This window comes from Furipterus horrens, unplaced genomic scaffold (assembly GCF_987537825.1).
Source record: "Furipterus horrens unplaced genomic scaffold, mFurHor1.1.pri manual_scaffold_2, whole genome shotgun sequence".
Lineage (NCBI taxonomy): Eukaryota > Metazoa > Chordata > Mammalia > Chiroptera > Furipteridae > Furipterus > Furipterus horrens.
In genome coordinates, this window is record NW_028327172.1 from 175,543,083 (window position 1) to 175,558,200 (window position 15,118).

Below are 15,118 nucleotides of genomic sequence, written 5' to 3' on the forward strand. Positions count from 1 at the left end.
GGGCTAGTTGCCAATGGAAACTACCTTGTAATTAGGGTTGAAAATTTCAGCCCTTCCCCACACTTCCAAGGAGGGGAGAGAGGTTGGAGGTTGAGTCAGTTACCAATGACCAGTGATTTAATCAGTCACAACTATGTAAGGAAATCGCCATTAAAAACCCAAGAGGATGGGTTTCAAGAGCTTCCTGATTGGTGAACACTTGGAGAGGCAGTGCGCCTAGAGTGCCTTCCTACATACCTTGCCCTATGCATCTCTTCCATCTGGTTATTCTTCAGTTATATCCTTTTACAATAAACCAGTGATCTAGTAACATGTTCTTCTGAGTTGTATGAGCTGTTTAAATTAAGCAAACCCAAGGAAGGGGTTCTGGGAACTTCATTTATAGTCAGTTGGTCAGAAGTATAGGTAACAATCTGGACTTGAAATTGGCATTCTGACTTATAGAGGTTTGTTGAGAACTCTGTTGTCTAGCTCGTCAGTTTGTCAGCTTGTCTCTAAGAAGCACAGATAATATGGGCTGTGGCTGACGTCTGAAAAGTCTGTGGGTGTGTGGGGGTAGTTTTGTAGGACTGAGCCCTTAACCTGTGGGCATTTGATGCTGTCTCTGGGTAGAAAGTGTCAGAATTGAGCTGAATTCTCAGATATACTGCTGGTGGTGTCTGAGAAATTGGGTCTGGAAACCCAATGTAGATGAGAAGAAATCTAAAGAGACATCTATACAAATATATAATCTAATATATGTAATAATAGCATGTATTTTTGGACTTTCAGTCAATGTATCTGGGCTATATTTACACATCCCTGGGTTTCAGCTTCTTTTTTTTTCTACACACGAGGATATATTTACTGAATTTAGAGAGAGAGGAAGGGAGGGAGAAAGAGAGAGAAGGAAACATCGATCGAGTGCCCCTCATATGCGCCCTGACTGGGGATCGAACTTGCAGCCTAGGTATATGCCCTGACTGGAGATCAAACCCACAGCCTTTTGGTGCACAGGATGACCCTTAACTAGCTGAGCCACCCGGCCAGGGTTTGGGTTTCAACTTTAATAAATATACAGTGGGTGGGGGCATCAAATCAGTTGATTTCCTAGGCTTTCTTCCAGTTCTAAATTTCTGTGGTCCCATTAGTATTATAAATGATTGTGATCAGATTATAGAAATATAAAAGGAAGGAAGGCCTTTTTAAGGGTAAGAGAAAATTGAGGAGACATGAACTGTTTAAAAGATATGTAGGTTTTATTTACTGTATAAGATATTTTCTTCACTAAGCAAAGGTAAAAGCTTTATTTTTTTTTTTGCTATTATTTATTGTAATTTTTTTTTTTTTTTTTTTTAGTTCTGTTGTTAGGTATGTAGCAGCTACTCCACCTCAATCGTCTCCTGCAAATGATATGAATGTGGAGGATGAATTTATAATTGATGAATCGGATAGTTTTGCCAGTCGGTCTTGGATTACTATACCACGAAAGGCTATTCCTCCAAAACCATGCACAGTATTCCCTACTGAGAGCACTGCATTCCTTCAGAGTAAGAAGTCAAGAGAAAAACATCACAATGTAACACCTATGACTCTGACAAATGACAAAGATTCTGGTAAAGCTCACCCAGTAGAGAAATCTCAGCCCTCTGAACAAAGAAAAGTGGGTAGGAATTGTGCTTTGACAGATGAAATGGAAAATAATTGTAGATCTACAAAAAATGAAATGTATTCTAAGAATGCAAAAAAATCATATAGAAACAAAAGGACTGTAAAACAAAAACAGAATAGAAAGGTTAAGGCCAATATAGTTGAAGAACAGGTTGATATGGAACAAGCTAAAGATAAAAATATAAATATGTCAAATATTGCTCAAGACAAGTCACAAAGAAATTCAGACAGAAGCATGGAAACATGTAAAGAGAAGAGAAATGTTCATATTTCAAAAAAACAGATGCCACCTCTAGGTAAGTGTTTTTTTTTGACCCCTCCCCCACATAGGTAAGTGTTTATATTAAATACAACTACAAACATTATTCTACTACTTTATGTTTTTATAATATTCCTATTTAGCTTTGGGAAATAGGCAGAGTAAACCTAAATCTATAAAGAGCGTCAAAAGCCTGTAGGCTCTTTTCTAGAATCTCTATTTTACATGTAATTCAATTATAAGTTGCTTGACTTTTGTGTAACTTTTAACATGGCAAGCACATATAAAGGGAGAAGTGAAAGGGAAAGGCGAGTAAACCAGGTAGTAACAAGAACTCAAATAAGACAGCATCTTATATTCTTGAGGCTTATTCAAATATAAATTGGTGGAGTGGAGGGCGGGATCCCCAGGATGGCCCTGGCTGATGTGGCCCAGTTGGTTGGAGTGTCGTCCCCTAACTGAAAGGTTGTGTGTTCAATTCCTGGTCAGGGCACATGCCTAGGTTGCGGGTTCAAATTCCTGGCCTTGGTGCTTCTCTTTTGCATCAGTGTTTCTCCCTTTCCCTTCCTCTCTCCCTACTCTCTTTGTAAAAAAAGAAAGAAAGAATGAATGAAGAAAAGAAAGAAAAAAAGCAGTGAAAAATGTCCACAGGTGAGTATTAAAAAACAAAACAAAAGACAGGATGGTGTGGAGTTATTTCTTATAGGATAAAATCCATACTCTTCTATTCCATCATTTACTCATTTATCTAACAGACATTAAATGCTAAACAAGGTATTAAACACTGAAATAACAAAGATTACTAAAACAATTTCACCTTTAAAAAAGATCAATGTGGTGGGATCTCTAGATCAACAGATATGTTACATTCACAGGATGATAATTGAAGCACAGAAAACAATTATCTAATAATCTCAATAGATCTTTGTATCTTGGGTCACTTTATCATTTGTCATCCAAATTGGGACACTTGAGCATGAGAGAGGATGTCAAGGACAGTAAGCATAAACTGGGATTGTCCCAGATAAGCCTGGAGTATGGCCACCTCCCTCTTGTCTTTGTTGTATAGTGATTGAGGTTTGTAATGATGTCATGACGAATAGATCAATTTATGTTCTCTGTACCACTTTTTAAGTAATAGAAACTTAACAGAATTTTCTCCAGAAGAGTTAGTGGAATAGAAAACACTTGTCAAATATATCAGACACTTTATTATATATGTAATACAATTTAATCCTTCTTGACAGTTCTATAAGGAAGGAGATAACATTCAAAGGAGGTTGAAAAATACTGGCACATGATCTGTCTCATTCTAGAACCCATATTTTTTCATCTCTATCAAGAAGTCTTAAAATAAGTGAAAATGTTTTTGATGCTCAAATTGGAAAAACTATTATCCAACTAGAAAACTCTCTTGACTATATTTGTGTAGGTGCCTGAATGTTCTAGATGACTATATACTATCTTGCTGATTTAGAGGGGAAAAAGATCATATTAAGACACAATATTTAAGCTAGTTTTTATAAAAACAAATTCTACTTTAATATAGCTATTAATTACTCATTATTTTAGCTTTTTATATATTCTATAACATAGACTATATCACCAGAAATAATAGTTGTCAGATTTCAGTTTTGTTTGTGTGCCTTTGTATGTTTGAAAAATTCTGTAAAATAGAGGGGAAAAAAAGGAACTGTTTCTATTTTGTGGACCTCTTTTGTAAATATTAGACATATGCCATATTTTTATCGGAATCATTCTCAATTTTTTTGCTTCTTTCAGTTTCTAATTAGCAGTTGACCATTTTAAGAAAATACAACATAAACAATCTGACTAAAGTGAGGGGTATAGTTACGTTACAAGAAAGTTTCTTACTAGTCCCTTAAGTAGAATATGAGTTCACAAAATTTGAAGCCTCAAAATTTTCATTTATCCATAATTTCTTAGGAAGAAATATATCAAGAAAGTATACTGGACGGATATGCTCTTTAATTATTAATGTTAAAACATTTATTGAATATGCACACTAATTTTCACATAATTTTCTACTTTTTATGTTGATCGATTAAGGAATACAATGTTATGATTAATTACTATACCAATGAATTAATTTTCTATGGCTTTCATAACAAATTACTACATACTTAGTAGCTTAAAACAACACACATTTATTATCTTGCTTCTGCGGGTCAGAAGTCTAAAATGAATCTCACTGGGCTAAAATCAAAGTGTTGACATGGTTCAGTTCTTCCTGGGTGGTTCAGGAGAGACTGCCTTTTCTAGCCTCTTGAGGTCACCTGTATTTCTTGAATCATGGCTCCCCTCTTGCATCTTCAAAATCAGCAATGCCAGCCTTCTCACCTTTCACATTTTTATTGCTGTGTCTTCCATCATCCCATCTCTCTCACCACTACTTTTAAGGACACATGTACTGAAATTGGGTTAACCTGGATAGTTTAAGATTTATAACCTTAATCATATTTGCAAAGTCCCTTGCCATGTAAGGTAGCATTTCCCAGATTTTGTGGATGAGGATGAGTACATCTTTGGGAGGCCATTATTCAGGCAGCCATACCAGTTTTCAAAGACAAATAATATGAAGGTAATTTAATTTCAAAGATACTTTTATTCTAAAGATAATTTGTCTTTAATTCAAAAGATGCTTGACAAACTGGTAATGCCTAAACTGAAGACTTGTGTTCCACCAACTGACTTTTCCACTTTTGATGTCTCACAGGCTAATCAAAGAATACTGGAAACTAAATTCCTCCAGACTTGATTCTCCTTTAATTTTCATGTCTTCATAAATGGAGCCATAATAAATCTAATAGCTCAAGAAAGAAACCAGATCATCTTTAACTTTCTTTTATCTAGCAATCCATATGAAACCAGTAAGTCTTTGACTTCCTTCTAGTAAATAGTTTTCAGGTCTGTTACTTCACTCCTCCCGCTAGTCCCCTTAGCCAAGCTAGAGCTATTTATTTCTAGATTGTCGTAGCAGTTTATACACACTGACTTCTCTCTGCCTCTTCAGATTCATCTCCTGGGTTACTGTATAATGAATTTCTTCCAGTTCCATAAACAGACCACTTTCTCAATTGTGGGCCTTTTAATATGCTGTTCCTTTTGCCTAGAATTTTTTTTCTAAATCTACCCTCTTCCCTACCAAGCTTTGTACTCAGTTTAAATATCACTTCACTTGATTATTATCCCACTAAGATATATTTCTGTATGTGCGCCCACACTTTTTATTTATTTATTTATTTATTTATTACTATTGTTATGTTTATCCTTACCCAAGGACGTTTTCTCATTGCTTTTATTAAGAGAGGGAGGGAGAGAGAGACATTGACGTGAGAGAGAAGCATCTATTGGCTACCTCCTGTATGCACCCTGACCAGGGATTGCACGTGCCTGGACCAGGGAACCCACAACCTAGGCATGTGCCCCAACCAGGAACCGAGCCCATGACCGTTTGTTTACAGGATGATGCTCCTCCCAACTGAGCCACACCAGCCAGGGCACCCTTTTTATTTTTATCAAACATAATTAGTTGCTGAATTTCTGTATTTTCTTCTGGAGTCTAAACTGAAAGTTCTATGAAAACAGGGATTATTTCTCTCCCATTCTAAAATATCCCCTAAATCTTAGCCTTAGCAGCTATCGTATCTGTGGGTCATTGGAATACATTGTCATCGGCGAGAGAAGTATTGCTCTATTTTGGATGAATAATTTTGCTGTATTTATTAAAATATGACCCACTTTCAGAATCCTACTTTATATGTAAGTATGTAAAGTTTTCTACAGTAGTAAAAACTTATCACGTCACTTTTCATTTTTTTTAAAGATTTTATTTATTTATTTTTAGAGAGAGGGCAAAGGAGAGAGAGAGAGAGGGAGAGAAACATCGATGCAAGAGAGAAACAGCTATCAGTTGCCTCTCGTAAGTTCCACATTACAGGACCGAACCTACAACCCGGGCATGTGCCCTGACCGGGAATCAAACCAACTACCTTTGGATTTGTGGGATGACACCCAACCAACTGAGCCACACTAGACAGGGCACGAGTCACTTTTTTTCCTAGCTGTTGCCCTATTTGAGACATGTCCCCTCAGTTTTAACTTAACTATCTTCACATTACCAAGTATTAATATGTTAGTTGTATCTTCTGTATGTGTTCTTGTTTACTAGTTTTTTAAATTCTCTGTCATTTCTAATCTTTCTCGGTCTTGAACTGGTTTCTGAATTGATGCTCATAATTGGTTCGTTTTTGACTTTGTATGACTTTTTCTGTGTCACTGTCCAAAATAAGTCCTTGATGATAGCATTTTCACCCCTCATATTCTTTTTCTCTCAATCATTGTTCACACTGATTTTTTTCTTTTTAAGTTGATTGATGAACATGGCAGTAATTTCTGTCATCATGAGCACCTTTTATTTGTTAGAGTAATTTCTGAGGATACTTTGACAAGCATAAGGGAAAGGGAAAAATGGGGGCAAGGGATAGAAGAAAAGGAGTTGGAGAAGAGAAAGAAGGTGGAGAAAGAGGGTACAGGAAAATGATGTTCATCAATGAGGAGTCTTGCAGTTATACAGATAGTATCTTAAACTACAAATCAGTGTCAACCACGTTGACAGATCCATATCTTTGCTGTAGTGTTTTGTAAATTGACCCTTTATTATTTTCTACTTCTACTCCCTGAAAGATCTTTACTGTTGAATTTTTACATTGTATGTGGTGACTCTTCCAATATCTCCCATGGTCATAACTTCCAAAGTACTGGTTGATACTATAATTATGTACTATTTCAGTAAAGATTCTTTCCTTTTTCATAAACTTTTTTGTGCCTTGTTCAGTATCAAGGCTAGTATTTTTCTTTTACTCCTTCTATAAGCCTGAATCATAGTCTGTATCCCAGATTCACAGAATCAGAGTGATACTGCATAAGGGATCTTGACATAATGTGGCTCATTTTCTCCTCTATTTCTCTACTCCCTAATCAAGTTTTAACAGGGAGAATGATTGAATCTCTTCGTACAGTAGTTTTAAACTTTGATATACATTTGAATTCCTCTGTGGATCTTGTTAAAATACTGATTAATAAACTGATTTAGTAGGTCTGGGGTAGTCCCCATATTCTGTATTGCTAAACAGTCTCTCCCAGGTGATTCTGGTTAGCTGGTTTGTAACCATAATTTGAGTATCAAAAACCTAGATAGTATCTAAAATAGCTCATGCTGGATAGCAGTTCTTCCAATTTCATTGCCTAGTAAACCATTTGGCTAGTAAAACACTGGCTTCAATCAGAATTCATTATTTCATGGCTTATTTATTGAAATACTATGTGCCAAACACACTGTTATATGCTGTAGGTAGTAATGACAACTAAGATGCATTTTTCATTCTAGCCTAATTAAATACTAGCTAATTTATGATACTGTAATATTCTGGTTCTCCTCCCTATTTCTTAGTTTCATTTTCTTATATGTCTTTATTATTACTTTTCCTCTTTTCACTTACAAATTTTTGTGACTCCCCATATTCCCCAAGTTTAATAGTTTGTTCTTTGCACTTTCTTTACATTTAGACCTTGAGAAAATGATTCCTTTGCATTAGCTATCATCTCTGTTTATTTTCCCAGATGTTCCTTTTATAGTGAAAGCTCTGGTCTTCTGTTATCAGATTTCAACTGACAGAAAGTTAGAAATCCTATGACAATACATAACTTTTAAAAAATAGAAATGAAGAGAAGTCCACAGGATAAATTTAAGAAGTTTATATAATTGAAAGTTATTTTTAAAAATCTGTTGTGTTTTTCTGAAAACATTTTGGTTCAGTAGATTGTAAATTGTTTTTATGGTTTCTTTAATTTAGGAAGTAAGAAAAGTTGCACCAGTGTTCCTCATATAGCAAACCGGGGGAAAAATAGGGAATGTGAACAGGAGGATTTTTCAAGTGGGTCCAAGAGGAACAATCTTATACCTGAAGAAATGACTTTGACTGTCAGAAGAAGTCGTAGAATTTCCAGGCGTCCATCTAGTTGGTGGATGGTAAAATCAGAGCAGAGTAAGTATTTTTATTTAAATTATGTTCATAGGGAGCTCCCCCAAAATTATTCTGTAAGAGACTTTATATTGAGTCATATATACTCTGATTCTCCAGAGGAAATATATATTTTAAAGATTTTATTTATTTTTAGAGAGAGGAGAAGGAAGGGATAAAGAGAAAGAGAAAAACATTGATGTGAGAGAGAAGTATCGATTGGTTGCCTCTCATATGCGCCTCATCTGGGGACTGAACCTGCAACCCAGGCATGTGCTCTGACTGGGAGTTGAACTGGAGACTTTTTGCTTTGTGAGACGATGCCCAGCTAACTGAGCCACACTGATCAGGGCTAGAGAAAATCTCTTGACAAAGTTCATTAATAGAAATATTAAATCAGTTAGTTATAAAGATATTCATTGAGGGTTTATCTTGTATAGTATTCTAGATATAGGGATATGTACAGCTATGGAAAAACAAAAAAGGAAAAAGTTCTTGCTTTCTGTGTTCTTACATTCTACTAGGGGAAAAACCAATAATATAGATAATAATTCATGAAGTGATAGGGTAATAAAGAAGATAAAGCTAGAGATGGAAAATACATGGTAGTCATGGGGGTGGATAAGAGGATAGACCAGAATACTCTTTCATAAAATATAGTAATGAGAGTTCATTATGGTTTTTCAGATCATATATATGAAAAAAATGAAGGAGGGAGCCTTGAAAATAATTTAGTGTGAAACATTCCAGACTAAGGGAACAGTATTTGTATAGGTGCTGATGGGACATGCTTGGCATGTTTGAGGAACATCAAGAAGGGCAGTATAGTTGAAGAAGAGCAAGCCAGGGGAGATGAAGTCAGTGGGGCAGGCTATGATAAAGGTTAGATGAAGTGTATTGGGAAGCTACTGGAAGATTTTAAGCAGTAAAGTGACTTGATTGACTCATTCTTTTAGAATGATTATTATTGCTATGTAGAGAGGAAACTAGGGCTGGGCGAAATGGAAGCATGGACATTAGTTAGATTGTTGGAAGGAAGAAAAGTGGTTGGATTCCTATTTTTTTAAAGTAACTTACAGGAAGTATGAAGGATTAGAGTCAGAAGGAGGAGTCTAGGATGACTCGAGGGGTTTTATTTTTGGTTTATGTTTGTTTTGTTTTTTGCCTGAACAAATAGAAAAATGGAGCTCTATTATTTACTGAGATGAGGAAAGGTATGAGAGAAGCAGATTTGGAAAGGATATAAAGATTTCAGGTTATAATATACTAATTAGATATCAATGTAGATATATTGAGGAGATGGCCTGATAAATGAGTCTAAAGGGGAAAGATCTGGGAGGACATATAATTAGGAAGTTTTCTATATATATATATATATATATATATATATATATATATATATATATATATATATATATTTAAAACTTGAGGGCTGCTTGAAATTGCCTATTAATATATTATATCTAGCAAAGAAAGAAAGCCAAGGATTGAGTCCTGGGAGACTTTAGTGTTAGGAGTCAGGGAGGGGAAGGAATATCCATCAAATAAGACTGAAAAGGAGCAATTAGTGAGATTAACAGAAAATAAGAATGTAGGGTTATGGAAGTGAAGTAATGAAGTCATTTAAAGGATTGAGTGATGAATTGGTTTAAATACTGCTAATAGCCTGTGTTAGATGAGAGTTAAGAAATGACAGTATGGTTTTGGCAACATGGAGGTTGTCGGTCACCTTGACAAAATGAGTTTTTATGGAATGATGAGATCAAAAGCCTGGTTGGAGTGGGATTCAAGGGAGAGTAGGAAGTGAGGAAGGAGAGACAATTAGATAAGGGGTCACAACAGATGTGGAGTCAAGGGAAGGTTCTTTCATTTATATATATATGACCTTAAATGAGCTTATCTGCTTATTTAAAATGACCTTGTAGAAAAATAGAGGATAAATACAGGATCATAGTCCTCAACTAGGCAAGGTACAGATGTGATCTAGTGCACAGTACAAGGGTTATTCTTAGGAACAAGGACAGCATATCGTGTAAAAGAGGATAGGCAGAGTAAATGGAAGTAGGCTGGTAGAGTTGATGGTGGGAAGATGCACTCTTCTAACCATATCTGTTTTCCTATGTGAAATGGTAAGCAAGGTCATTAGGTAAAAGTGAAGTGAAAAAGATGGTAATGGAATTTTAAAGATTCCTTACAGGGAAAGGAAACAAAGCAAAATCAGCCCAGAAAAAGTGCATAGGCAAAGTCAGAAGAAAATCTGGTTTGAGCTTCCAAGAATCCTCTCTCAGTAGATACACTCATATACAGGAGGCATTCAATTCCTCCAGCAATGAGTTATGACAGGTGTGTGAAATGTTGTTCACTAGATATTGGGAAGGGAATTAGAGATTGAGTGCCCAAGATTTCCTGCAGGGGTGGTCACCTAGGCACCCTTTGCCTAGCAAATACTAAAATTCCAAGCTTGCTGAAAGAAAGCAAGTATTTTGCACAAACGATGTGTTTTGAACAAGCATTTTAAGCACACTAAATAGTACTTATAAATTAGGAAATGATGGGAGCTCTTCTGAAATTCAAGTTCCAACATGTGACCCAAGGGTTTACTTTACCAGCAGGCCTTGCTAAAGATAAGTCTTAGGTCCGCTATACCAACTTTTTCTGTACAGTATAAAACATTTTTTTGTTTGTTTGTTTTGGAAAAACCTTTAAAGGAGGTGATCATGTAAAAATTGGTAGATGACAGCTTAAGATTTATATATGGAGATACTGTTGACAGGGCATTTAGGTAAGTGAGAGACTAGTACAAATATGGCACTGGTTCTGTGAGGCCTTGTTGCTATGAATTTTTGAATCATTGGGATCCTTGATTAATGCAGCAAGAAATATTTATTCTGCTGCAGCATGCCTTGGATTTTGGCGTTATCTGAGTTCACATTATGATTTCTCCACTTTGGGTAGATTACTTTGTTCAGTTCCTCACTCACTCTGAAACTACCTCATTAAATTAGTACAAGGATTACATGGCATATAGTTGTATTAAAATGTTAACTACTGTTACTGCTTTGGAGAACTCACCTTTCTGCTTCAGATTGTTTGAAACTGTATTATGGTAATTGAGTGTGCAAATATGTGGATAGATAAAAATCTGACAGAGCTTGGGTAAGTGCCCTAGAACTCTGAAACTTACCAAAAAAGACTTGTGTAGCTGTCCTGAAACAGATGTTGGGTTTCTCATCAAGCAGGGTGTCATAAGAGTGGAGGAATAGATAATCTGATGGAAGAAGAAACTAAGTCTGAAGTCCAGAAAAAGCAGCATGACTTGCCCTTAAGATCGTAGACTTCTGTTCCAGAACTGGAAAATGGTAGAACCAAGGTGTCCTGACTCTTGATCTCTTGCATATTTCATTATTCAGGCAGCCAAGCTGCCTGTAGTGTACATGTGGCCTTGCTGCCTTTTCATACCTGTCAAGAAACATTGAGTGCCCACTGGGAGGCAGGAATGGTGTTAGGCAGTGCTGGGACTAGAGTGAAGCAAGTCAGGAACTTAGAATGGGTAATTTAAGGAGGCACTTGGTTTCAGGGTCGTATTAGTCAGGGTATTTGCATGACTGAGAGTGAGCACCCTTCTTAAATTTTCCATCCTACTTACAGTTTTTTCCCCTTATAATGAGTACTTTTAAGACCTACTCTGGTAATCATTTCACAGATTGTTATGTTGTACACCTTTAAGCTTATACAATGTTATATATCAATTATAACTTAATAAAACTGAAGGAAAAAAATTTTTTTTCCACCCTAGGCTACTCTTATTTTATCACAGCCCTGCCCCTGGTGTTAGGCATTGGGAATGTAAAGATAGGTAAGAGACTAGTCATGGTTTCAAGGAATTAAACAGTAGATGTATGATACACATTATTAGAGGGTTGAGAAAGAGCTTGCCTTATTTAGGCTTGGAAATCAGGGAAGGTTTCCTGAAGGATGAATTAGGAATCAGCTAAGTGATTGGGTGAGGTGAGGAAGAAGGATGGAATGTTTCAAGCAGCATATATAGAGATCAGAAGCTGAGAGCTTGACCTTTTAAATATCATTTTATCCGAATTATGTGGAGGGCTTGTTAAAACACAAATTAAGGGCCCTACTCCAAGAATTTCTCATTTAGTACTTCTAAGGGGAGGCCTGAGAATTTGCATTTCAAACAAATTCCCAAGCAATGCTAATCCTGCTGGTTTAGGACCCACCCTTTAAAAACCATGCAAAAATGGTTCAGCATTGCTGGCTTTTTGTTTGTTTGGAGGGGAGTGTTGTGTTTAATGAAATAAGCACTCTGGATGTAGAAGAAAGTTAGTATTGAAAATATTTGGACTTAATCCTTAAACTATAGATAATCACTAGAAGATTTTAAGCAGGGTTGTAATGTTCCAACTTGTGTTTTCCAAGGATATGTAGAAGCAGTGTGTGGAATGGATTGAAGAACAGCAAGGCTAGAGAAAGGGAGATTACTTGAGAGGCTGTTTTAATAATCCAGATAAGAAATTATGAGGGTCCCTGCTATTGGCAGGCAGGAGAACTTGAAAGCAGATTTGAGAAGCATTAAGAGAGGAGAACTGAGAAGTTTAGGGATTGATTGTGGATAGAGCAGGAGTCTTGGATGACTTGGACTTCTGATTTAGGTATTTGATATAGATAGATAGTTGTACTTTTCATTAAGATAGAAACTAAAACCAGAAGGGCAGATTTGGGGGGAGGGGTAGGTGAAGATATCAACATGTAGATAGTAATTCAAGTTATGGGTACATAGATCATTCAGAAAAAGTACAGAGAGTGAGAAGATGAAGCTGGAGCCTTGGGGAATACCAGGATCTTAAGGGTGGCTAGAAGAGTAGTGGACAGAGCCAGAGAGGGTGGTTTTGGAAGCTTGTGATAAATTTAAAGAGTTCTGTGTATGTATCAAAAAATAGAAGAACAGCAGAGTTTATGAATTTAATTTGAAAACAAATGTAGCCTGTGAGATTGTTGTGTGTGTGCGCATGTGTATGTGTGTGTGTATTTATATGTAAATATAAGTAAGGTTAGTATTTCAGTAAGCCACATCATCTGGATAAATGTTATGCTAACTTTAAGTTATCATTGATTCTTTCAGGTTTTGTTTATAGCAATTCTCCAGTAAGAAATGAATTGTCAGTGCATAACACCAGCGGACAAAAACCTGCTGAAAAAACAAATCAGTCATCTAAGAATATTAGGAAAAAACCTGTTCCACTTAAAGGGCAGAAGAGAGCTAATACAGGCCACTCAAGAGCACAGGAGATTATAAATGCAAAAGATTCTAGAGGAATTATTGACCATGGTGGATCTGTTTCTTCCCAGAATGAGTCTTTGGAATGTGATGAGGCAGACATGAATGAGAAGAAAAATCTTGATCATTCTGGGTAATGTCTGTTCTGTTTACAATATAGTTATTTTTGTTGTTTTGTCTATGTTTGATCATTTCTAGAGAGGCATTTTAGCATAAAGGGCTCTGCGGCCTGACAGACCTGGTAGCCAGGCTCTGCCATTAAGCTGGGTGACACCCCAGGCAAAGTAAGTACTCTGATTGTGTTCACTCATATTAAAATGGAGAGTAAAATGTGGCAATGGGAGATAAGTGGTAAATATAATAAGGTAAGTATTCAATATTATCATTGCCTGAGAGTTGCTTCCTTTTTATTTTTAATTGTGGTAAAAACACATGACATAAAATTTACCATCTTAATCATTTTTAAGTATACAGTTTAATTTGCTTCATTTTAAGAGAGGTTAATGTGATTTTCATAATTAGGAATACTTCTCCTAAGATGATAATAGTTAATATATTTTGAGTGCTTATTTGCCAAGTACTTGTTAGGTGCTTTCGATGAATTCTCATCAATCCTAACAACCTAAAGAATTAAGTATGGTTCTTATACATTTTTTATTATATAGAATGCATCTTTGCTTATGATGTAGCATTGTTTCATTTATTCATCAAACAGTGCATATTATGTGTGAGAAACTGCAAGATGTAGATGTAGTGAAATAAATAATAGAGTGTCTTGAAATATGTTAGTGTATGTCGTTACGGTGCCAAAAGAAATCCAATACACATACTATTTAACTTTTTCACACCATTCTCATATCTTTCTCATTCATTTTCTTTTTCTTTTTTTGTATGTTTTATTGATTATACTGCTATAGTTATCCCAATTTCTTTTCCCTTTGCTCCCCTCCCTCCAGGAGTTCCCCTCCACACACTTAGTCCATGCCCATGGGTTGTGCATAAAGTCTTCTCCTGTCCCTTCTGCACCCTCCTACTACTATGCTTTTTAATTCCTGCACCATTTCCCTCCCTCTCCCCATTTCCACCTTCCAGCTGACCTCCCCCTACATGCTCCCTATACCTATGATTCTGTTCCTGCTCTGGTTGTCTCCTTAATATGCCTTGTTTCCATTCTCTAGCTTCTGTTGTTGATAGTTGTGATACTGTTTTCACTATAGTATTGATGTTCTTCTTCTTAAATAGTCTCTTTAACATTTCATATAATAATGGCTTGGTGATGATGAACTCCTTTAGCTTTACCTTGCCTGGGAAGCACTTTCTCTGTCCTTCCATTCTGAATGATAGCTTTGCTGGATAAGATAATCTTGGTTGTAGGTCCTTGCTTTTCATCACTTTGAATATTTCCTGCAAGTCCCTTCTAGCCTGCAAAGTTTCTTTTGAGAAATCAGCTGACCCCTTTGTAGGTAATTCTCCTCTTCTCTCTTGCTGCTTTTAAGATTTTCTCTTTATCCTTACTTAACCTTTGGCATTTTGATTATGATGTATCTTGCTGCAGTCCTCCCTAGGTCTAGTTTGTTTGGGACTCGGTGCTTCCTGGACCCATATGTCCATTTCCTTCTCCAAATTAGGGAAGTTTTTCTACATTATTTTTTCGCATATTTTTTAAATTTTTTGCTCTCCCTCTTCACCTTCTGGCAACCCTATGATTTGGATGTTGGCACGTTTAAAGCTGTCCCAGAGGTTTCTAAGCTTTTCCTCATTATTTTCAATTCTCATTTCCTCCTCCTGTACTGGTTGACTATTTCTTCCTTGTGTTCCAATTTGTTGATTTGAACCCTGTATTCCTTTTGTTCACCACTTGTTTTGTGTGGA

General features: G+C 36.2%; 1 protein-coding gene across 4 annotated transcripts in view; it reads left to right on the forward strand.

Annotated features, from left to right (window-relative positions):
* CENPC (centromere protein C) overlaps positions 1 to 15,118 on the forward strand; it is a 76,246-nt gene that overhangs the window by 30,032 nt on the left and 31,096 nt on the right. For 2 of the 4 annotated variants that reach the window (XM_090266814.1, XM_090266812.1), the window contains exons 8-11: positions 1,339 to 1,946; positions 5,778 to 5,852; positions 7,786 to 7,977; positions 13,091 to 13,379. In XM_090266814.1, coding sequence (XP_090122940.1) covers positions 1,339 to 1,946; positions 5,778 to 5,852; positions 7,786 to 7,977; positions 13,091 to 13,379 — 1,164 coding nt within the window. The remainder of the gene's footprint in view (positions 1 to 1,338; positions 1,947 to 5,777; positions 5,853 to 7,785; positions 7,978 to 13,090; positions 13,380 to 15,118) is intronic. The other 2 variants (XM_090266811.1, XM_090266813.1) reach the window with 2 other exon arrangements.